The 21067-nt window shown below is 62.5% G+C and overlaps 1 protein-coding gene across 6 annotated transcripts in view; it reads left to right on the forward strand.

Moving 5' to 3' along the window:
- NUMA1 (nuclear mitotic apparatus protein 1) overlaps window positions 1–21067 on the forward strand; it is a 24259-nt gene that overhangs the window by 74 nt on the left and 3118 nt on the right. Inside the window, exons 1-21 of one of the 6 annotated variants that reach the window (XM_010576678.1) lie at window positions 1844–2324; window positions 3481–3725; window positions 4333–4405; window positions 5014–5102; window positions 7214–7293; window positions 8062–8144; window positions 8233–8313; window positions 8619–8703; window positions 9451–9604; window positions 10232–10389; window positions 11088–11205; window positions 12731–12848; window positions 13227–13367; window positions 13759–13881; window positions 14389–17676; window positions 17918–17959; window positions 19436–19504; window positions 19637–19747; window positions 19842–20060; window positions 20165–20322; window positions 20455–20698. In XM_010576678.1, the coding sequence (XP_010574980.1) occupies window positions 3559–3725; window positions 4333–4405; window positions 5014–5102; window positions 7214–7293; window positions 8062–8144; window positions 8233–8313; window positions 8619–8703; window positions 9451–9604; window positions 10232–10389; window positions 11088–11205; window positions 12731–12848; window positions 13227–13367; window positions 13759–13881; window positions 14389–17676; window positions 17918–17959; window positions 19436–19504; window positions 19637–19747; window positions 19842–20060; window positions 20165–20322; window positions 20455–20698 (5601 nt within the window). In that variant the 5' untranslated portion in view covers window positions 1844–2324; window positions 3481–3558. Of the gene's footprint in view, window positions 1–1213; window positions 1468–1843; window positions 3726–4332; window positions 4406–5013; window positions 5103–7213; window positions 7294–8061; window positions 8145–8232; window positions 8314–8618; window positions 8704–9450; window positions 9605–10231; window positions 10390–11087; window positions 11206–12730; window positions 12849–13226; window positions 13368–13758; window positions 13882–14388; window positions 17677–17917; window positions 17960–19435; window positions 19505–19636; window positions 19748–19841; window positions 20061–20164; window positions 20323–20454; window positions 20699–21067 lie in introns of those variants that run through there. The other 5 variants (XM_010576681.1, XM_010576677.1, XM_010576682.1 and 2 more) reach the window with 5 other exon arrangements.

The raw sequence follows: 21067 nt of genomic DNA on the forward strand, positions 1-21067 counted from the left end.
GGGATGTCCGTCCCCAGCGGGCCCGGTGTTTCCCGCAGCCTACAGCAGGGGCCTGGGCCCCGGTACCCGTCCCCCGGTGTCGCCATCCCGGGCCCGGTGCTCGCCGGGGCCTGGCTGTGCCAGTCGGTGGGGCTGAGCCTCCCCCTCCTTCCCCGCCCTTAACACCGTCCGTGGGGCGCGGCAGAGGAACCCCTGAGACGTAGGTCCTCACCGGGCCCAGCGCCGGGCACCGGATAGGTGCCTTGCCGGAGAAAGGCCTGCGCAGGCTGCCGGTACCCACCGGTACCCACCGGCTGCCGTCCCGCCTCGGTTTGCCAGGATCGCCTCACACTGCCCGTCGCCGTGTGCCGAGCCGGCTGCACCTTGTCCGCACGACGTCCGCTTGCCGGGCGCCTCCTTGCCTCCCGATCCAGTCGGAAAAGCTCCTGCCACCAGCTCCCATCAGTCTCCGGCGAAGCTCAGCGGCATCCCCTCCCCGGGGGGGGGGTCCCAGCCAGAGCTCGGAGGCTCGTGGGTGTCTCCCTTTGGTTCCCGGCTGTTTTGGGAAGCCTGAGCTTTTGCTGGTGGCGTTCAGCAGTCATGTCCCCGCCGCTGGCTCTTCTGCTGTCCCCTGCCCCGGGGCCGGTTTAAAAGAACTTTTTCTGTGGCGCACCATGCTCCTCTGCCCCTTCCCAGCTGGTGCGGTGAGCACCATGCTCGGGGCAGCCCAAACGCCCCAGGGATGGTTCCCGAGGGTCTCCGGATCAACAGCAAGGGACGAGTGTCCCTTCCCTGCCCACTGCCTGCCAGCCCCAGGAGGCAGCTGGGTCCCTGGGTGCAGGCAGGGCTCTGGCAGCTGCTATTCCCCATGGAAGGCAGGGGTCCCGCAGCCGCCTCAGCCAGCTGCCTTTGCTGGCATCTCTGCCAGCAGTGGGTTGCGGCATTGCTCCGGTCCCCGTCAAATCCGGGGCTGCTGGGGGGGGGGGTGTCAAGGGGGAATTTTTCGGGATCCAGTCGGCACATGGCTCCAGCTGGGTTAGCGGCAGATGGGGGCTGGCAGCGGGGACCCCCCAGTGCCTTTTCCCACTGAGCCCCCCCCACTCCCCACCAGCAGCCAACGCTGCCGGTGCTGCCGTCATGCTGGGGCCAGGAATGGGTCTGTGCCAGCCCTGCCAGCCCTCTGTCACCCAGGGTGACGGCAGCGAGCGTACCCATGGCCGGGGTCAGACATTGTCGCTTCCCTACGGCCGCACCAGCAGCAGCGGCAGCAGCTTTCTGTGCCGTGCGCCTTTAACGAGCGCGGCCTCGGCGCGGTGACGTGGGGTGGCCCAGGGCCAGGAAGGGGAACCGTCGCCTGCCAGCCCTGCTGAAGAGAAGCCCAACAACTTTTCTTTTGTGCGTGGCCGCTGGCTCTCTGGCCCTCCCCGGCTGCCAGCGCTCATGGCGGATTAAACCCCGCGCGCCGACAGCGGCTGCTGCGCGCCCCCGGTAAGGCCCGAACAAAGACTTTATCCGTCTTCCTTGTTTGTTTTCAAGAGGGCCAGGGAGGAGGAGGAGGAGGAGGAGGAGGAGGGAGGCGGGGGAGGCAAAGCTTACCGTCTCCCAACCCCACCGCCTCACTGCAGCGTGTGGTTCCCTCCCCGGCGCCTCGCGAGCCCCCAAGGTGCGAATCCCTGACTCGCGTCGGAACGCGGGCGGCCCAGTTGGGTTCGCCAACATCCGGGAGCTCAGGCTCCGGGGTGGCGGCTGTGACACCCCCCCCGCCGCCTTTCACCGCTTCCTCCCCACGCCGGCCTTGGACCGGGGAGGGGGCTGCCGTGGGTCGCCCACCCTGCCTGGGTGAGCTGCTAGGCTCTTCTTGCAGCGGGACCCCCTGCCCCGGGATAGCTGGGGGGGCCGCGGGCGCGTCCCTCTGGCAGGTTGGCGCTTCGGGAGCTCTGGAGGCGCAGGCTTGCGTAACGCCGTGTTTTGACCGGAGCGGGCGCTGGGGGAAGGAGGCGAAGGACAATGCCGCTGTGGCCGGCACCGCTGCCAGGGCTTGTGTCCCCCCCCCTTTCCCCACCGGCCCCGTACCCACTGACCCCCCCCTGCAGCTCCGCTCCCCGGATATGTGGTTGGAAAGCGTTCATGGCTGCTGCCGTGCTTTGTGCCGACACACCGGGCTCCCCAACCGCTTCCCGTCTGCCATCGCACGGATCCAGGCGTAGCGTGAGCGGCGTGTCCCCACGGAGGGTTGTGTTGTTGTCTCTGGCGAGCACGGCTCAGGGAAGGCGACGTTGCCGGCGATGAGCCAGGCTGTGAGCAGGGCAGGAGCTGGGCACTGGCACTTCTGCAGACAGGCTCCGGTAAAATCCAGCTCGGTCCTGGTGGGGTGTGCTCAGTGGGATGTGGCCCTCCGTGGTAGAAGACTATGTTCAGTGCTGGCACGCATGTTTTGCCCGGAGGCTTCAGGTGGATTTCTGGGGAAAGATCCTGGCCCAGGCACGCTGCACCCCCGGCCGTGGGGCTGGGGGGGTGGTGGGTGCCGAGAGGCTGTGTGCTGCAGCTGTGGGGCAGAGGAGTGGGATTTTAGCCAAATTGGAGGGAGGACCCGTCCCGCCAAGGAACCTGCATTTCCCAGCTGAGCTCACGGAGGCAGTGGGAGCTCCGTGTCCCCCCAAAGCCATTGCGGCCAGTGGCTGTGGTGTGCTGGGCGCTCCCGGGAGTGGCTGCGGATTCGGGGCCCCCCCACCTCCCCACCCCGGCAGGTGGTTCTCCTTAGCACCGTCGGCAGCAGGCAGGGAAGCTGGCAGCGTTCCGACGGCTTGGCTGCTGCCTCGCCGGGCTTGTTTGGGGCCAAGTGACCTTTGCAGGTTCCTTCCAGCCCCTGCGGCGGTGCCCGGCCGGGGGCAGAGCGGGCAGCCTGCCTGCCCCCGAGGGTCCCAGCAGCTGGGGGTCATGGCAGCTGGGGAGGTGGGTGACCAGGGAGTCCCGGTTCCCACCCTGCCAGTGTTTTGGGGGCTGGTGGCCACACAGCTGGGAGGAAGCCAGAGCTGCTGTGGGCAGTACCACGGTGGGAGCTCAGCCCCTTGCCGGGCAGGCAGGGCTGGCTCTGGCCACCCAGCAGCCTGGGTTCCCTCCTTTTTCTTTCTCTTTTTAAATTTCCTTCCACCATGAGGTCCGCGGGAGATCCCTCCCCCTGTCAAGTCCTGGCAGCCTGCTGTATTCTCCATGGCTCCCACCACGCTCTCAGCCAGAGCCGGTTGACCTGCCCGGTTTGAGTGCTTGTTTGCTACTGCTCCCCAGTCCTCCTCTGCTCCCCAAGGGCCATGCCGTGATCCGTAGCTGCTTCATCCTGCTGGGGCTGGCTGCCTCTTGGCACAGTGCTGGGGGATTTTTTCCTGCTCTTGCCCATCCCGCAGGACCACTGTGGCTCTTGGCATGGCATCCTTACACATGCCAGATTTTTGTGCTTTGAACCACGCTGCCTTTCTCTCTGAAGTTGGTGCTCATGTTTTCTAGAGGGAGGTGAATTTTCCTGGCATGCCGGGGCTTCCCGGCAGTGATACCGGTTCTCAGCCGTGACTGGCGGCAGGGGGAATGCCATCCCTGGGTGGGCAGCAAGTGCCAACGAGCTGCCAGCCCCTGTGCCAGGAGCCCGCTGGATGCCCAGGTCAGGCTCCCTGCCTCCAGCCTGCCACAGGTAGAGGAGCCCGGTGGTTCGGCACAGCCATGGAGAAGGCCTCGGCCACGTGTGGTGCCCCACGGTGAGGCTGGTGGGCAGGATCCCTCGGGGTGATGGCAGCCACCGGTGCCAGCTGGCCCGAGCCACGACCGGTTGTTTTGTGCCGCCATGGTGTGACCTGAAAGATGGGCCTGATGGAACGCTGCCCTCCTCCTTGGGGGACTGGGGCTGAAACCAGTGGCGAGGGGGACCTGCCTGGGCATGGGATCGGAGCAGGCTCCTGGGGTGCCAGGCCTTTAAATTTCTCTTAAAAAAAATTTCAGAGAAGTTTGGGAGTGAGGGGGAGGTAAGGAGGCACAGCAGGAGGTGCTGGCTACAAGGAGCCTGAGCAGCGGTTTTCCCTTGAGCCTTGTTCGTCAGGATCCTGATCTCCGGGGGTAAATCCTGGGGGGCTGTGGGAGAGGACCTGGCTGCTGCTCGGCAATGCTGCTCCCCGCTCAGTGCCTGCTGAAAAGCAGGAGGATGTTGGCTGCTCACCTCCCTACAACCCACAGCCGGCCAGGCACAGTGGGCAGATCCTCCCTTGACAGACATGAATGCCTGGTGCTGTGTGCAAGCTGTATATTAATGTAATTACTGTGTTTGGCCTTAATTGCCTTTTTTTTTTCCCCCTTTGTTGGCATTCCTAGGTCCGGGCAGTCACCTGGCAGCCTCGCAAAGATGCCTCTTCACAGCGCGAGAGCTGCGGCTCTCCTCACTTGGGTAAAGCCTCCCTCCCTCTCCTCTGCCGTAGCTTGCTCCGTAGGTGGGACATGCTGCTGGGGTGGGTCCCAGCTGCTGCCGGCACCGGCAGCTCCTTGGGGGCACGATGCCGGGGCCGGTCAAGGGATGGATTGTGGCTGGGGCAGGTCCTGGGGCGGCTGAGTCCCTGCCATTCCTGGGCAGGTGGGTGTTTGCAGGAGAAGCCTTGCTCACTGTTCCTGTTGAGTAACCAGAAATGCCGGAACAGCTTGGTCTGGCTGTGGAAACTGCCTGGGATCCAGAGCCGAGCCTGGAGCAGGCAGCAGGCTTGGGAAGTGAGCAGCAGCTGGACCATAAAGGGGCTGTTGGATCTGCCTCACGAAGCAGTGCCATGTCCGAGCGAAGCATCGCAGTGTGATAATCGAGACCCATGCCGGCCTGTCTGGCTGTGGAGCCGTGGGGATTGCATTCAGCTTTTGCCTGGACAGGGCAGGGGTGGTCGGAAGGGCTGGCTTTGCTCTCACACCCAGACCGGTCTTGCTGTCCCCTGCCAGGACTGGGAGGTGGTGGGTGGCACAGCATGGCATGGTGTTGGCTTCTGCCTTCTGACCATCTCACCCCATTTCTAGGTGAACAGCACAAAAGTTTGTCCTGATCCCCTCGATGATCTGTCACAGCTCCAGGACTGCAGCATCTTCATCAGGATCATCAACAAAATGTGAGTACAGGGAGCCGGGATGTGCTCTCCAAAGCACCTGGCTGGCTGGAAGGCAGCAGCGAGCACGTGCTGGGCTGCCTCCCGGAGCCACAGCCTCGGCTCCCAGGAGTCTCCTCCAGCTGCAAGCATGGTCCCTCTCTGGGCAGGGTGGGAGCGGGGGTCCTGGCAGACCTGATGCTGGATCTCTGGCTCCTCCATGTGAGGCTCCGGTAAAGCAACAGCACCTGCGTAAGCAGCACTTGCCGCCGGGTGTGCTCTGAAACCTGCTGCAATGAAACGCAGGGCTTGTGTCTTCACACTGTGGCTCCTTTGCATGTAAACCCACTGCGTGTGGGACGATGAACCTTTTCGGCTGCTTTCCTTGGAAGCCTCCGTACGTAGATGAAGTACCAGGGCTCTGCCTGCAGCTCAGGCTCGAGAACAAACCTACTTGGGGTAGCTGGGAGAGGGTCTGCTCCACTGCCTGCTCTGCAGGCAGGGGCTGCCCATTGTGTGGCCAGGGTCTGCCTGTGGAGCTGCCCAGGTAGGATTTTGGCCAGAGTTTCTGTCATTTGAGGCTTGCTATCACATCTGGCACTGATGTCTGGGCTTACTCCTGGTGTCGAAGCAAAGAGCAGAGGGCTGATACCAGCAGTGCGGGGGCTCCTGGAGCTGCGTGGGAGATGCTTTATTTCCATAAATGCTGCTCGGGTGAGGAAACAGCCCAGCAAGTTTTCCTGAGCCGCAGCCTCGGGATCCTGAGGAAGCCTTGGGTCTGTAAAGCAGCTTAAAGAATGACAGCTCCCACCCCATGAAGCGCTCCTGTTCTCTGGGGACATCAGGCTGCTTCCGAGTATGATACGGGCAGGATGGAGTCTGTTTGCTCTGTCCCGGGAGCCGGGGTGGCTGGGCAGGGGCTGAAGAAAAGCCTCCATCAGGAGCTGCATTCATTGCATGTGAGCAAGGGCGATTAAAGCCTGCAAGCCATAATGGGCATTGGAGCTAGGACCGAGCATGCTCCGCTGCGGCTGTGCGTCGTTAATGAGCTGGTGAGGCAAACTGGGAGGGCGTGAGGCTGCCGCTCAGCGCCGAGCGCGGCTTTGCTTTCAAACCCTTCCGGCGGGAGGCTCTGTGGGAGCCTGTCTGCTATAATTACCTCCTGCACGGTGTAACAAGAGCCTGCTCGGAGCAGGGATCTGCCTGTGGTGGGTGGGGAGGAAGGAGCCGCCTGCACCGGGGATATATTTAGTCAGACCTGGTTAATCTCCTGGGTCTGTGCTCCAGCTCAGATTAGCTGGGATCACCAGCGGCCTGTGCTCACTAAACAGGCCTGACCATAGCTTGATAAGTGGGGGGGCCGCCACGGCAGCCAGGTGAGCTGAGGAGCTCCCTGCAGCACCAGGAGACAGGCTGGGAAATCCGTGAGGATGAGAAAATCCTCATGCCAGCCCCTTCCCAGGGCCAAGTCCCTGCTTTCGGCACCCCGGGAGTAACTGAAGGTACCAAAGCAGTGCCGGTCAAGCACAGCTGGCACAGGTTTTAGGCACACGGTCTCTGTTTGAGCTGGCGGCTGTTGAGGAAGAGCATGGTCTCGAATAAGAGCCACAAAAGACAGCTTCAGCTCCCCCGCTCCAAAATCCAACGTGGGCTCCAGGGCAAGCAACCCAGAGGGGAGCGGGGTCCGCCTGTGTCTCCAAAATGGTGACGCTTTGCGATAGCAAGAAAAGCACCCGGTTCCATGTGCGACCCCTGGCCCCCACGGTGCCTCCCCGGCTGGCGGGGATGCCGCCGGCTCCCTCTGCCGCGCCGGATGCCGGGGCTGGCAGGCAGAGGAGGAAGCGGCGGAGGTCGGCAGCGCTCCGGCACACGCTCCGGGGGGGCCAGCTGCCCGGCTCCGTCTGCTCACCAAACGCAGCCATGTTTGCTGGGGCTGTGGGGAGCGTCTGCGCCTGCTCCCGGGCATGGCGTGGTTGGCTTTTGCTTCACCACCCGCCCTGGCATGAGGGCATAGGGCAGGCTGGCGTCGCGTTGCCCGAGAGCCAGCCCCTCGCTCGGCAAGCTCTGTTGCAAAAAAAGCACCATTCGTTTAAATCCCTCGGCAAAACATTAACGCAACCCGTGCACTCTTCTAGCCACAGGAGCGAGGAGGGGGAGTCTGTGCTGGAGCAGCCGCTGCCGGAGAGGATCTCCTTCATCCGTGGCTTCCTGCAGAGTAAGAGCCTCCGCTGGGGGAAGCGGCTGCCCCTGCTCGGTGCCTCCCACCCCTGTGGGGGTCTGGTCTTGTGTCTGCAGGCTTCCCCTTCCCCCAAGTGACCCCCCCGCTGCATCAGCAGCTTCATGAGGTGCAGGCAGAGCTGCTGTGACCCTGTGGCAGCGTGCGGGAAGGAAAGCTTCCCGATGGAAATCCTTGCTGGAGCCCGGGCTTGGTGCAAAGGAAGTCCAGGGGGTGAAGGGCAGGGTGCTGGTGGCTGCTCCGGTGATGCTGCTTTGGGGCAGCATTCCTCACCCGGTGGCTGGCCTCAAGCTGCTCAAATCCTGCTGGAAAACCCTTATCTGAGCAGGAACCCTGGGAGGAGATACGGGAAGTCTCTTGCACTTTTGCTTGGCCTCCCTTGGAAGGGGAGACACTATATCCCACCCTCCATAGATGGGTCTTGGTTTGGGCTGGTGGTGGAGGAGCAAAAGGCGCAGACTGATGCCGAGGGTGAGGTGGGGAGGTTGGGACTGAGGGGCAAGTTGTCAGAGAGGGGAAAAAAGCCCCGTCAGAGTTAATGGCAGAGGCTGAGCACTGGGGGCTCAGCTCTGGAGCCCAGCCTGCCCTGTGCCTCCCCGCCTGTGCCCCTTCTCCTTGGGGATGCATCACGGTGCCTCTCAGCCCAAGCGCGTCACCACGGGGGATGGACACATGCCACAGGCTGGCAGGCAGCGTGCCCAGCGGCAGGGACTCCTGCGTGACTGGGAATCCTGCTTCACGTTGCAGAGCACTGCAAGCACAAATCGGCCACGGAGAACCTGGTCTCGGCACAGAAACTGCTGGAGGGAGAGGAACTGGCATTGGCCAAGGTAACTGCCGGGCACGCTTTATTCCTAGCCGGCACCAATGTGCCGGTGACCGACCTGGGGTCGGTAACGCTTACCTGCCTCGTTCCAGGTGGCCGTGCTGCTCCTGTATCACACCTCCATGAGCTGCAAGAGCCCCAGGGAGTGGTATGAGTTTGACTACAAGACTCAGGTAATTCCTTCTGCGTTCCCCCTCCGGACCAGGGGTGTGGGGGGGAGCGGAGGTGCCTTTTGGGGATGCTCTGAGACCTGCCCTCGTGTTTGGGTGCCCTTGAAAGATGGGGTGGGTGCTGCAGTGCTCTGGGCAATCAAAGGCTTGTGACTGTGAGTGTGGCTACCTGCCAGTGCAGGCACAGGCAGGCAGGGAGCTGCCCGCTGCCCCAAGCCTGCTGTGGTCGTTGCCTGACTGGCACCACTCTGCCTGCGAACCGCAGCTGCTGCAGCAGAGTTGCTGACCCTGTGGCTCCTCTGACACAGGTTGAGCTGGCATCGATCCTCAAATTTGTGCTGGACAATGAGGAGAGCCTGAATGAGAATCTGGAGACGTTTCTGCAGAGGAAAGGTGAGCGCCAGGCCCTGGCTGCCTCTGCTGTGGCACTAGCTTGGAGTAATGGGCCAAGCCTTGCGCAGGCAGAGCAGGCATTGGGCACGTTTTTCTCCTAGCTGGCACCAATGCAGTGCCCTGGTAAGACTGACAGGTTAACGTGTTTGCAGTAGTGATGTCCAAGTGCCAGCTCAGAGTGGGACAGAAACAGTCCATAACCTTGCAGAGAGCAGCAGTGGGATATTGTGAGTGCTGAGCACTGCTGGCATCTTTCCATACAGCTCCCATGCCAGCAGCACCTAACCGGCAAGGATGAGCCTTTTCTAGAGCATAAAAACATTGGGCTTTTTTCCCCGTTTGTGCTGCTATAGCTGCCAAGCCATAAGAGCAGCAACACCATCCAGATCCCTGCACCCCAGGACTGAGCACTACGACATGGTTCCTTGTAAGCTCTTCTTTAAGAGTAGGGCTGCCTTATACCTGTTGGGCTCTTCCCACTCGGCAGCATCCCAGCCTTTGTGGTGCATGCCGCTTTCCCTGGAGGAGCAAGGCAGGTGGGATGCCCACAGCTTTGTGGTGGGAGTGGAGTGCCAGGGCAGGACCGTGGAACTGGCAGGACAGGGATGTAAGGCAGGTTTATGGCTTTCTCGGCTGGGCTGATCGCTGGAATTTGTGGTCCCTGCGCACCTGGGATTTCAGCTGCTAAACCCTCCCTTCTGGTATTAACGTGAAGATCACAACTTGCTTCTCCCTTGTGATTTCCAGCACCGCCATCCTCGTCCAGCGCATCCAGCAGCAGCTCTGAGGAGCACTCCCCGCTGCTCTCCCTCCCGCACAAGCGAGAGGTGCGTTTCCTGGAACTGCAGAAGATTGCCTCCTCCTCCTCTTCCTCCTCGTCCTCCTCCTCCGGCACCAACAAGTATGTCCCCAGCCTCTTGGCTGCTGGGGGGGTGAGGGAAGGGGGGGGGAACGGACAAGACAGCTGCTGGGACCCAGAGATGTAGCCAGGGTGCATGCTGACTTGACAGAGACCCCCTTTCTGCCGCGGTGCTGTCCTGTTGCAAACTCCTCAGGCTTGATATGGGGATGTACGGTGGTGGGGTGAGGTCAGGCTGTAATTAACTCCTCTTTGCCTTGCTCGTTTCAGCCTAATGAGCACAGACACTTCCCAGAGCAGCTTGTGGCCCTCTCCTGCCCTGGGGTGGGTTTGGGAGGACCAGGCTTGTGTCGCTGCTGGATGTGCTAAAGGAGTTTCTCTCTAGCAAGCTGTGAATGCTCTGTGGTGGGGCTCCAGCTATGGTGGGAAGTGAGATGGATGCTTTGCCCTGGAACTGGTTTTGTATGTGCATGGCAGACATTTAGAGGCTGGTGTTACTGTAATTGAGATGAGGAGAGTGGCCTTTCTGCTCAGGCGACGAGGATCAGAGTTATTGCTCTGAACCTGCCTCTGAGATGGGGGAACCAGAGCGGGTCTGGCTGCGCGGGGAGGGACTGTGCCCCGCTATTGGCTCTGGATGACTGAGTTATGTGGTGTGCCTCTCTGCAGCACGCTCTCTGGCTCTCCATCCTCGCCCATGGGGGATGTCATGCAGACCCCCCAGTTTCAGCTGCGACGGCTGAAGAAGCAGCTGGCTGTTGAGAGAGAGAACCGGGATGAGCTGGAGGTGGAGCTGGCAGAGAATCGCAAGCTCATCACAGAGAAGGGTCAGTCGCTAGTGGGATGTCCTGGGGCGTGGGGAGGGCTCTCGAGGGCTGGCACCTCTCCTGGTTTCTGTGACTCTGTTACAGCTTTGACCCCACCATGACTGTGCTCATGCACAGTCTATCCTGCCAGACCCCAGGTGAGCACAGCTTGTGGCTTTGGAGCTTTTCTGCTTCCCAGAGCAGACAGGGTAGCTTGGGGTTTGCTGTGCCTTGCTCCATAGTGGGCCAAGGGGACCCTTGCCTGTTAGTCTGGAACAAAGGGTGATGCAGAAAGCCTTGCTGATGGGAGCCAAGACAGCTCTGATGCTGTTGTAACAACTCTGAGCACCTCTTGGAGATGGCTGGTTGTCCCCCTGCCAAATGATTTGGAGCAGGCTGGCAGGCGTAGGAGTCTCGGCATCCACATCTAAAACACTCTCTGCACTGGGGATTTCCCCAGGCGCATGTGGAGACTGCAGGTTCCTTCTTCCCTCTTGTATTCCCTTACATATCCTGGGCAACAGAAGCCATGACTGAAGCAACACCCATGCTGAGCAGCAGTGCTCACAGCCTGGCTCTTCTGTCTTGTGCTGCAAAGGGTTTCTGTGCAGTGGCTCCTCACCAGCTTGGGAGAAGGACAGGCATCCTCCACTCTGCTGTTGGGGGGGTTCAAGTGACATAAAAAGATGGTAACGGGCCCTTTCTCGCTCCTTCCTCAGAGGCTCAGATCACAATGATGCAGCAGCGGATTGATCGCTTGGCTCTGCTCAACGAGAAGCAAGCTGCAGACCAGCTGGAGCCCAAGGAAATGGAGGAGCTGAGGGAGAAGAATGAGAGGTAATCCTCCAGGGACGTCCGCTCCCTCCTGCTAGGCTGGTCCTTGTCACTCCCACATCCCTGGACTCCGTGTTGTTTGTCTCTTTCCCAGCAACGCACTAAACAGGGATGAGGGCAAACCTCCTCTTGTTCTCTGCTACCTCCTCTGCAGCTGCACCCCGAGGAGGAGATGGCTTCGGCAGTCACAGAATCGTAGAATAGTTTGGGTTGGAAGGCACCTTTCACAGTCATCTAGTCCAACCCCCCTGCCATGGGCAGGGACATCTTCAACCAGATCAGGTTGCTCAGAGCCCCATCCAACCTGACCTTGAATGTTCCCAGGGATGGGGCATCGACCACCTCTCTGGGCAACCTGGGCCAGTGTTTCACCACCCTCAGCTTAAAACATTTCTTCCTTATATTTAGTCTGAATCTACTCTCCTTTAGCTTAAAACCATTACCCCTTGTCCTATTGCTACAGGCCCTGCTAAGAAGTCTGTCCCCATCTTTCTTATAAGCCTCCTTTAAGTACTGGAAGGCTGCTATAAGGTCTCCCTGGAGCCTTCTCTTCTCCAGGCTGAACAATCCCAACTCCCTCAGCCTGTCCTCACAGGAGAGGTGTTCCAGCCCCCTGATTGTTTTTCTGTCCCTCCTCTGGACCCACTACAACAGGTCCAAGTCTCTCCTGTGCTGACGACCCCAGAGCTGGATGCAGTGCTCTGGCGGGGGTCTCAGCAGAGCAGAGGGGCAGAATCCCCTCCCTTGACCTGCTGGCCGCACTGCTTTTCATGCAGCCCAGGACACGGTTGTGCCAGCCAGCACGCTGCACCTCATGGTTGGGGCGATTATGGCTCGTAGCCCGTTTTTATCGCAGCAGGCAGGGAGCCAGTCCCAAACAATGCAGTGTGTTCTGACAGCCTGCTCCTTACCCTAAAGCCAGCATGGGAACTGCCATCCCTGTTGTGGGAAAAGGGTATGCTGCCTGCGTGGGTCTTGCCTGCCTGGGATAGACTCTGTGTCACTGAAAGCTGTCAGGGTGATATTGCAGCTCCCGACCCCAGCCCCTTCTCCAGCTGCTAGCCCTCCAGTTTGATCCAATTTGATCGGATCTGAACTGGGCTGCGTCACGCACTTGAATTCCGTTGCCTGCCATGCTGTGTCCCAGTCTTTGCCCTGTCCCTGTGCAGTGACATATTTACTTGGGAAGGACGCCCAGCCTCCACTGGCAGGTGCTGTGCCTTTTTTGTCCTTTCCTCACTTATTTCACTTTGCAGAGGGGTGGCTGGAGTCCTGCAGCTGCCTCTGCCCTCGGTTCTGAGCGGTTGTGCTCATGCAAAGCACAAACACCGCTTATCCCTGCTCCACTTTGTGATGTATTGGGACCCAGTTTAGAGCTGAATTTGTGGTAGTTTCTCACCACGGCACAGAGATACTTTGGTACCTTAGCTTTCTCAGCAAAATCCAGCAGCATCTGTCCCCAGCAATGTCCTCACCTGCCTTGTTTGTGCCCTGCTAAGCCGCAGCATAACGACCTCCTCTCCCGCAGCCTGATGGTGCGCTTGCACGAGGCCCTCAAGCAGTGCCAGGACCTCAAGACTGAAAAAGGACAGATGGACCGAAAAATCAACCAGCTCTCCGAGGAGAACGGGGATCTTTCCTTCAAGGTACGGGGCACTGTGTCCTCTCCATGTCCCCACAGCCGAGTTGTTTGTGTTGGGGCCCAGGGGGGAAGGATTTGATGACAGTGACGGCTGCTGGGCTGCTTATGGCTCTGCCACTGGCCTTGTGTGACCTTGACCCTGTGACCAAGCCTGCTTTGGGCTCCAGATCCTGATCCAAAGGGGAACCGTGGTGGAGGAAATAGCGGCCGGGTAGAGTTGCCTGCATGCAGTGCTGCAGGTGCAGGGCATGGGCACCCAGGACCTGGGACGTCTGTGGATGTTGCGGTGCCCAGCGCTCGGGAGAGGGGAGCTGAGCCAAGCCCTGGGCAGCGTGGGCACTCTCTGACCCTCCGCTGGGATGGGGGATTTTTCCCTCCACAGCTGCGGGAGATTGCCAGCCACTTGGTCCAGCTGCAGGAAGCCCTGAACGAGCTCTCGGAGGAGCACAACGCAGCCCTGGCGCAGTCGCAGGAAAAGCAGGGACAGCTGGAGAGCGAGCTGCGTGCTGCCCTGCAGGAGAAGGTGAGGGGGCCCCGGGGTCCCACCTGGGCAGTGGGTGCCCCCTGCTCTGCTGCACCCGTAGTCCCCCCGGCTGGGGGATGTCTCCTGAGGCTGGCTCATGCCCTGACGGCTGCAGGCAGGGTGGAGTGGGCAGGAGCCTCCTGCCCATCTACGCCGGCACACAGGGAGAGGCTGTGCAACAGCCGGCTCCCGTGGGGAGTCTCTCCCTGCTCCTAGGAAGGGTTCTCCATGGTGGGACAGGCTGCTGTCCTTGCAGCGAGGAGAGAAGCCCTGAGCCTGCTGAGACAAAGCTGCCGGAAAGCTTGGCGTCGATTAAAGCTGGGTGACTGCACTGCCCCTCGCTTGGTTCCCTCGCCTCGCGTCATGCTTAGACTCGCGTCTCTGTCCCCAGAAATGCTCGGAAGAGAAGATCGAGATTCTCCAGGGGAAGATTTCTCTGCTGGAGGACCAGCTGGCCAAGCTGGGGGACTGCAGTGCCCAGGAGAAGGGAGAGGTCATGGGGGACATCCTAAAGGTATGGCTGTGTCTCGAGTGAGCCTCTGGCTCCTGCAGCGAGGGCAGGCAGTGCTTGGATGGAAAACTCCTCTAGCTGGGGAGAGCAGCAGGTGCTGGGGGGATGCACGGCAAAGCTGTGTGGGGCAGAGCCGGCTGCTTTCTGCTGTTGGGTGGGGATTGTGGGGCTGAGCACTCTGTGGGAGCCCCTTTTGTGCCAAATTTGGGAATACCACTCCCACGTAGCTGCTGGCTCCCCCAGCCTCCTGTAGCACAGGTTGGTTGTGGAGGGAGAGGCTCCGGCATAGTGAGAAAAGGCATTTGGTCCGAGAGAGCAGAGTGGCACAAGGCTAAGGGGAAAGCGGGTTGTGCTGGGGCGCACCGGGTTTGCTGGGAGGGAAGGCAGGTGCTGGGCAGCTCCTGCTGGGATGCAGTGTGTGGGTCTCTGGTGAGAGTGTTGGATGCAGCTTGAGTAACGCCTGGGGGTGTCTGTGTTTTGTTCCCCCCCATCCCCGCTTCTCTCTGCCAGCTGGAAGAGCTGAAGCAGGAGGTATCCAGCCTTGCCGCTAAAGGGGCCGAGCTCCAGGCCACCGTCCTGCGGCTGGAGGAGGAGAAGCAGCTGCGGGAGGCAGCCCTGCAGTCCGAACGCGGCCGCTTTGAAGAGGAGAAGCAACAGCTGGGCAGCCTCGTCGCTGGCCTCCAGAACTCTCTCTCTGAGAGCCACCGGGCCAGGGAGAGGCTGGAGCAGGATCTGCGGGCACGAGAGGCTGGCGAGCCCCAGGGCACCCCGCTGCAGGGCCAGGGGGCCGAGGCAGAGGCAAGGAGTGAGGGGGAGGCCGGGCGGCTGGCTGCCCTCAGTGCCCAGCACGAGAAGACCCTGCAGGAGAGGGACTCTGCCCTGCAGCAGCTCCAGCACCTGCAGGAGGCCAACGCGTCCCTGAGCAGCCAGCTGCAGGCCATGGCGCAGGCTCAGGATGCCAGCCAGGAAGAGAAGGCTGAGCTGAGCCGCAAGGTCGGTGAGCTGGAAGCCAGGATCCTCGAGCTCGGCGCCCAGCGGCAGCAGGGAGCAGCGGAGGGGCTGAAAGCCCAGCTGCGGGAGCTGGAGGGCAGGCTGAAGGAGAGCCAGCAGAGGCTGGCCGAGAGGGAGAGGCTGGCCCGGGAGAACACGCGCCTGCAGGAGCGGCTGCTCTTCTTGGAGGAATCCCTGCGGAACACCGAGGGCATCCTGGAGGACGAGAAGAGGCGGGCGGCCGAGAGCCTGGAGGGCAGCCTGGCCAGGATCGCCGAGCTGGAGGCGGAGAGGCAGCAGCTGGCACAGGGCCGGGAACCATCTCTGCAGGAGCGGGGCGAGGAGCCTACCAAGCGCCGGGTGCTGGAGGAGAGCCGGGAGAAGCCAACGGGAGCCTCGCCTGCTGCCAAAGCGGAAGATGGAGAGCGCGGGCGGCTGGAGGAGGAGATGCGGGCGCTGAGCCGGGAGCACGGCCGGACCTGCCAGCGGCTGCAGGCTGAGCAGGAGAAGGCAGCCGCTCTGGAGGCCCGGGCAGAGCGCCTGGCTGCCGAGCACCAGGAGAGGCTGGCTGTCCTCCAGGCCGACCTGTCCAGTGCCCGGGCGCGGGCGAAGGAGAAGGAGGGCGAGGAGCAGAAGCTGAGGGCCGAGGTCTCCTCCCTGCGGGAGAAGATAGCCGTCACGGAGCAAGCCACAGCCCAGCGTGTGGCCGGGCTGGAGGCAGATGCCCGGAGAGCTGCCGAGGCGCTGGAGGGGGTCTCCCAGCAGCTCTCCCAGGAGAAGCTCAAATCCAAGGAGCTGGAAGCTGCCGTGGAGCGGCTGCGGAGCACGGAGGCAGAGCTGTCCCGGGTGGCTGCTGCCGGCAGGCAGCGGGAGCTGGAGCTGGAGGCGGAGGTGAAGAAACTGTCTGGAGAGTTGACCGTGCTGGGCACCAGGCTGGAGGAGATGCTGCGGGAGCACCGTCGGGACCTGGCGCACCGGGAGGAGGAAGCCGAATGCCTGCGGCAGGAGGTGGAACGGGCCAAGGCGGACTGCGCTGCTGAGCGAGCCCGCAAAGCAGAGCTGGAGGTGCAGCTGCAAAACTCCCTCAACGAGCAGAGGGTGGAGCGGTCGGTGCACCGGGAGGAGCTGGCCCGGTCCCGGGAGCTGATGGAAGAGAAGGAGGGGGAGCTGGATGAGCTCCGCCGGAAAAACGTCTTGCGGGGCGAGGAGTTGAGGGACCTGCAGAAGACGGTCAGCAAGCTGAAAGGAGAGCTCGCCTCGGCAGAGGCGGCCAAGGAGCGGGCGCCCATGGCGGACAACGAGCTGCAGGGCTTCTCGGAGGCCACCCGGAGCAGGGATGCGGAGGGGGACAGCGTCAAGGCCACCTGCTCAAAGGAGATGTCCCTCAAAAGCTTGGAAGAGAAGACCCGTCACAGGGACCAGGAATCCGGCTCGAGCCAAGACCTTTACCAGGAGAAGCTGAAGGAGACCCAGGCACTTCGTTTGCAAGTGGAGGAGCTGGAGCAGAAGTGCAGGGAGCAGCAGGAGGCTATGGCCACCCTGGAGCGAGCGGCGGCCGAGGCGGCGATAGCGGAGCAAGCGGAGCTGGAGGCCTTGAGGAGGGAAGCGGCCCAGCAGAAGGAGAAGGCGTCGGAGCTGCAAAAGTTGCTGGAGGCCTCGAGGTCGGCGCAGGCTCTGCACAACAGCACCGTGGAGGCCCTGCGGAAGGAGCTGCAGGAGAAGGGCAGGGAGCTGATCCAGAGCAAAACTGCCATCACCGCTGCCGAGAAGGAGCTGGCGTCCCTCCGCTCCGCGGCGCAGGAGAAGGGCCGGTCGGAGGAGAGCTGGAAGGAGCAAGTGTCCCAGTGCGTCCAGGAGATGGAGAGGAAGAACAGCCTGATCGGCAGCCTGGAGCACGAGGTCTCCATCCTCCATCGGCAGGTGACGGAGAAGGAGGGGGAGAGCAAAGAGCTGAAGCGCCTGATCGTCGCCGAGTCGGAGAAGAGCAAGAAGCTGGAGGAGAGGCTGCGGGTGCTGCAGACGGAGATGGCCACCGCCGCCTCCCGGGCGGCCGAGAGGTGCTCGCTCATGAAGGTGGAGGTGCAGCGGTGCCAGGAGGAGATGGAGAAGCAGCGGTTGGCCATCGAGGCCCTGAAGAGGGACCGCCATTGCCAGAGCGAGCGGGAGGACGAGCTGCGTCAGGAGGTGAAGGTCTGCCAAGACAAGTGCCTCCAGAAGGAGCAGCTCCTCGCCGCCTTGCAGCAGGAGCTCGGCAGTGCCCAGGCGCTCGCCGGGGAGCTGCCGGCGCTGAAACACCTTTGCCAGCAGCTTCAGGCCGAGCGTGCCTCCCTGGAGAGCCAGCACCGCCAGGACCTGGAGCAGAGGGCGAAAGCCCTGGCCGCTTTGCAAGCAGAGCTGGCGCGCGCCAAGCTGGAAGCGGCCGAGGTGCCCTCCCTGCGGGAGCGGTCGGCAGAGCAGGATCGGGCCATCCAGCGGCTGCAGGCGGAGACGGCGGAGCAGGCGGCGCGGCTGGCGGGGCTGCAGCAGGCCAACGCTCGGCTGGCCGAGGAGAACCGTGGGCTCGGCGAGAGCCGGAGCCGCGGGCAGCAGCGGCTCGAGGCAGAGCTCGGCCAGGCCGTGGAGCGGCACGCGCGGGAGCTGGAGCGGCTGCGGTCGGCGTCGGAGGAGCTGGTGGCCGGCAGTCGGCGGGAGGCGGAGGAGGCGGTGCGGAAGCTGGAGGCGATGAGTAACGAGTACGAGAGCAGCAAGGCAGCGGCGCTGGAAGAGAGGAGGAAGCTGCTGGAGGAGAGGCAGAGGCTGACGGCTCAGGTAGGGGTTCCTGCGACCTCCCTGCCGGGCGGGCTGCAGGTGGGGGGGAGCCCCCTGGGAAAAGGGGCGCATTTGGTCTCCTGCGCACCCCTGAATCCTCATCCTCCTGCTCAGCCCAGGAGTTGGGGGTCTGGGACGCGCTCCCCAAGTGATGCTCGGGTGTGAAGGGGACGGGCGTTCCTGGGAAAGGCAGCCCAGTCTGTGCCGGCTGCGTATTCACTTCTGCCTTTTGTGCTCGCAGGTGGAGCAGCTAGAAGTGTTTCGGAAAGAACAAGCTAAGCAGGTAACGCATGCGAAGTGCTGGCTGCTTAAAAGGTGACAGTGCATGGCCCTAGCTGCTGCCGCTTCCCACCGGAGCCACCTTCTCTCGTGAACTGTTTGTGGTGGGGACCCAGCCATGGGGTGCTTGATTCCGGGTCTTTGCGCTTGCGCCTTTGCCTCCATGGAGTAGGAACGGGGGTCCAATCCTGCTGCCTGCCCACTCAGTGGTGCCTGTGGCTCGGCACGGCTTCTCGCTCTCGCCTTCCCAGTGTGGCTCTGGGGCACGCTGCGGGCAGCACGCTGGCAGTGACCGGCTGCCGAGAGCATCTAGGGCTCCTTGACACAGGACCTCCTGTGACACCTTGTCCTCAGAGAGAGGGGATTTGGGGGGAGCTGGGATACCCCATTCCTTCTGTCCATCCCTTTTTCCCCACCCTCTTTAACTGAGGTTCAGCTCCTTGCCCAGCTGGCAGGAACGGCTGGTGCCTGGAGGAGAGGGCTGTGCAGTCCAGATGTGGCCAGAGGTGGGATGCTTTGCAGCAGCATCAATCACAGTCGTGGTGTGGGTTGGCACTTGGGAAATGAAACTGGAAAAGCCCCGTTTCCCTGCCCAGCTTAGTTTGCCCCTTCCAGTCCCAGTCTGAGCTGCTCAGGGACCCCACAGAGGCCTCATGGCTGTGACTGGTGGGGCTGGGGTCTCCACTGAGTGTCCCCTGGAGCAGGGAGAGCCCAGTCAGGCCGGGCAGGAGCTTGCAGCAGCCGGGGTCTGGCAGCCATCTCCCCTTGCTGAGAGTGACAGCCGACCCGTGGGACCGCAGCTCGCAGGCACCCGGGCAGTGAGCGCACTTGCTGCCGAAGGATTTACGAGCCGCCTGCCCACGCCTGGGGCTCCTGCCGTGGCTGGGGTCCTCATGGGGTTCCTTGGTCCTCGGCCCTTCCATGGTGTCACGTCCCGCAGGCACGCTGAGCGAGCTGCAAGCAGCCACCCTCCACTCTCAAACCGCAGCAGCATCCCCTTGGGGATGGGATGCTTCTCCCCCCAAAGCGGGCATGGGCCCCCCTCAAGCTGCGTGGCTTGAGGTTTGGCATGGAGGATGCCCGTGGCAGGCTGGGCATCCTGCTCTTACCCCGAAAACAAACAGCTGGCAGCAGTAATGCCTGCTCCGGAGACAGGGCACTGCGTAACTGCACCATCTTCCCTCGCCCGCCCGCCTAAAGGGGTCTCGGCTCCGCTTCCAGCTGCTCCTTACGCTTGGGTAGCACAAACCTCCTCCCTGCAGAGACTAACGTGAGGTGGTTGGCTGTGCTGCTCGCTGGGGAGCACAGCCTGGAGCTTCCTTGGCAGTGGGCACTGCTGAACAACCCCCCCGGGCCAGGAAACCTCCTCCTGGTCCTGCCCCTGGCGCTGGCCAGAGAGGAGGGACGTGGTTCTCCACAGGAGGGTTGTAGACGGGAGTGTTGTGCCTGGAGCTGGTCTCACTGAGCCATGCTCTTCCAGGTGGAGGAGCTGAATAAAAAGCTGACCCAGCATGAGAAGACCACCCGAACCCAGCAGCAGAGAGTTAAGGTAAACAGGGACCAAAAACCTGGGGGCTGAGCTCTTGGACAGCCCTGGAGCTGTTGGTGGCTGCCCTGGGGTCTCGGTCGGGCAAGGTGGGGGTGCAGGGTGCCTCTGAGCCGGTCTCTTCCCTGCCCGCAGGTGCTGGAAGGGGAGCTGCAGGCAGAGACCACCCGTCAGCAGGAGAAGGTGGCAGAGCTGCAGGCGCAGCTCGCCCAGAAGGAGCAGGCAGCCGAGCACTACAAGGGCCAGGTATGCCAGGGGCTGGCACAGCCCCGCCGTCCCCGTCTCCCTGGGCAGCACGCTGCGGGGAAGCTCGACGGGTTTTCTCTCCTTGACGTCCTAGATGGAGAAGGCAAAAACTTACTATGACGCAAAGAAGCAGCAGAACCAGGACCTGACGGAGAAGCTGAAGGCCATGGAGCAGCTGCAGAAGGAGAACACGGAGCTCCGGAACGAATCGGAGAGGTTGGCCAAGGAGCTGCAGCAGAGCATCCTGCAGGCCAAGGAGTCGGAGCTGAGCTGCAGGAACCTCACCAGCCAGGTCCGCAGCCTGGAGGCTCAGGTGGGCACGGTGCAGCAGGGCTTCACCCTCCTTCTCCTCATCCTCCTCCTTGCCTCCGTTGCCGGCTCGCTTGGAGGATCCAACCCTCCCTGCTTCCCACCCAGGTGGAGTTTGCCGATCGGCAGCTACGGGAGCTCGGCAAGTTCCAGGTGGCAACGGACACGCTGAAGGGCCGGGAGACTTTCCGCCAGAACCCTGCCGATCTCAGCGCCGACAGCCTCGACCTCAGCCTCGACGAAGCGCAGCCGCTCAACTCCACCAGGTACCGACATGCCACAGCTCGGCGCAGCCCGTCCTGCCATCAGCGCCACAAAACCCCGGTGTCCCCGGTCCTCTCTGTTCCCCGATGGCCCGGTAAGCCGGTCAGCGCTGCCCTCGTGCCCCGTCTTTGTAGGAAGCCTGGCCGCTCGCAGTCGGAGGCCTCGGCAGTGCCGCCAGGCAGCGAAGAGTCGCCGGTGTCCCGGCGGCTGCCGCGCAAGGTGGAGTCCCTGGAGAGCCTCTACTTCACCCCCATCCCCAGCCGCACGCAGTCCCAGCTGGAGAGCAGCGCCGGCTCCCTGGGCGACCTCTCGCTTGACTCTGGGTGCAAGACCCGCTCGGCCCGGCGCCGCACCACCATCAACATCACCATGACGAAAGTGAGCGGCCCCTGGGTGCGGGGCAGGGAGGGATCCGTGGGGCAGGATCTCCATGCTGAGGACAGGGTTGCGCGGTTTGCTGTGCCCTGCAGCCTGGGGACTCTCTGGGGACCAGAGGCAAAGACAGGGATGGCTTTTAATCTGGTTCCTCCCCTCCTCTTTGCCTCTTACCTACGGGACAGCAGCCAGGCAGGCACAGGTCACCCCATGGGCTGCTCCAGTCCCTGCCAAGGGTCACCCTGGGACAGGCTGGGGGGTTTGATACCTGGTTGGGGGTAATCCCCGGTATCCATACAGGTTGGGGGATGAGGGGATGGAGAGCAGCCCTGCAGAGAAGGACTTAGGGCTACGGGTGGATGAAAAGCTGGA

This window comes from Haliaeetus leucocephalus, unplaced genomic scaffold (genome assembly GCF_000737465.1).
Source record: "Haliaeetus leucocephalus isolate CR32 unplaced genomic scaffold, Haliaeetus_leucocephalus-4.0 Scaffold536, whole genome shotgun sequence".
NCBI lineage: Eukaryota > Metazoa > Chordata > Aves > Accipitriformes > Accipitridae > Haliaeetus > Haliaeetus leucocephalus.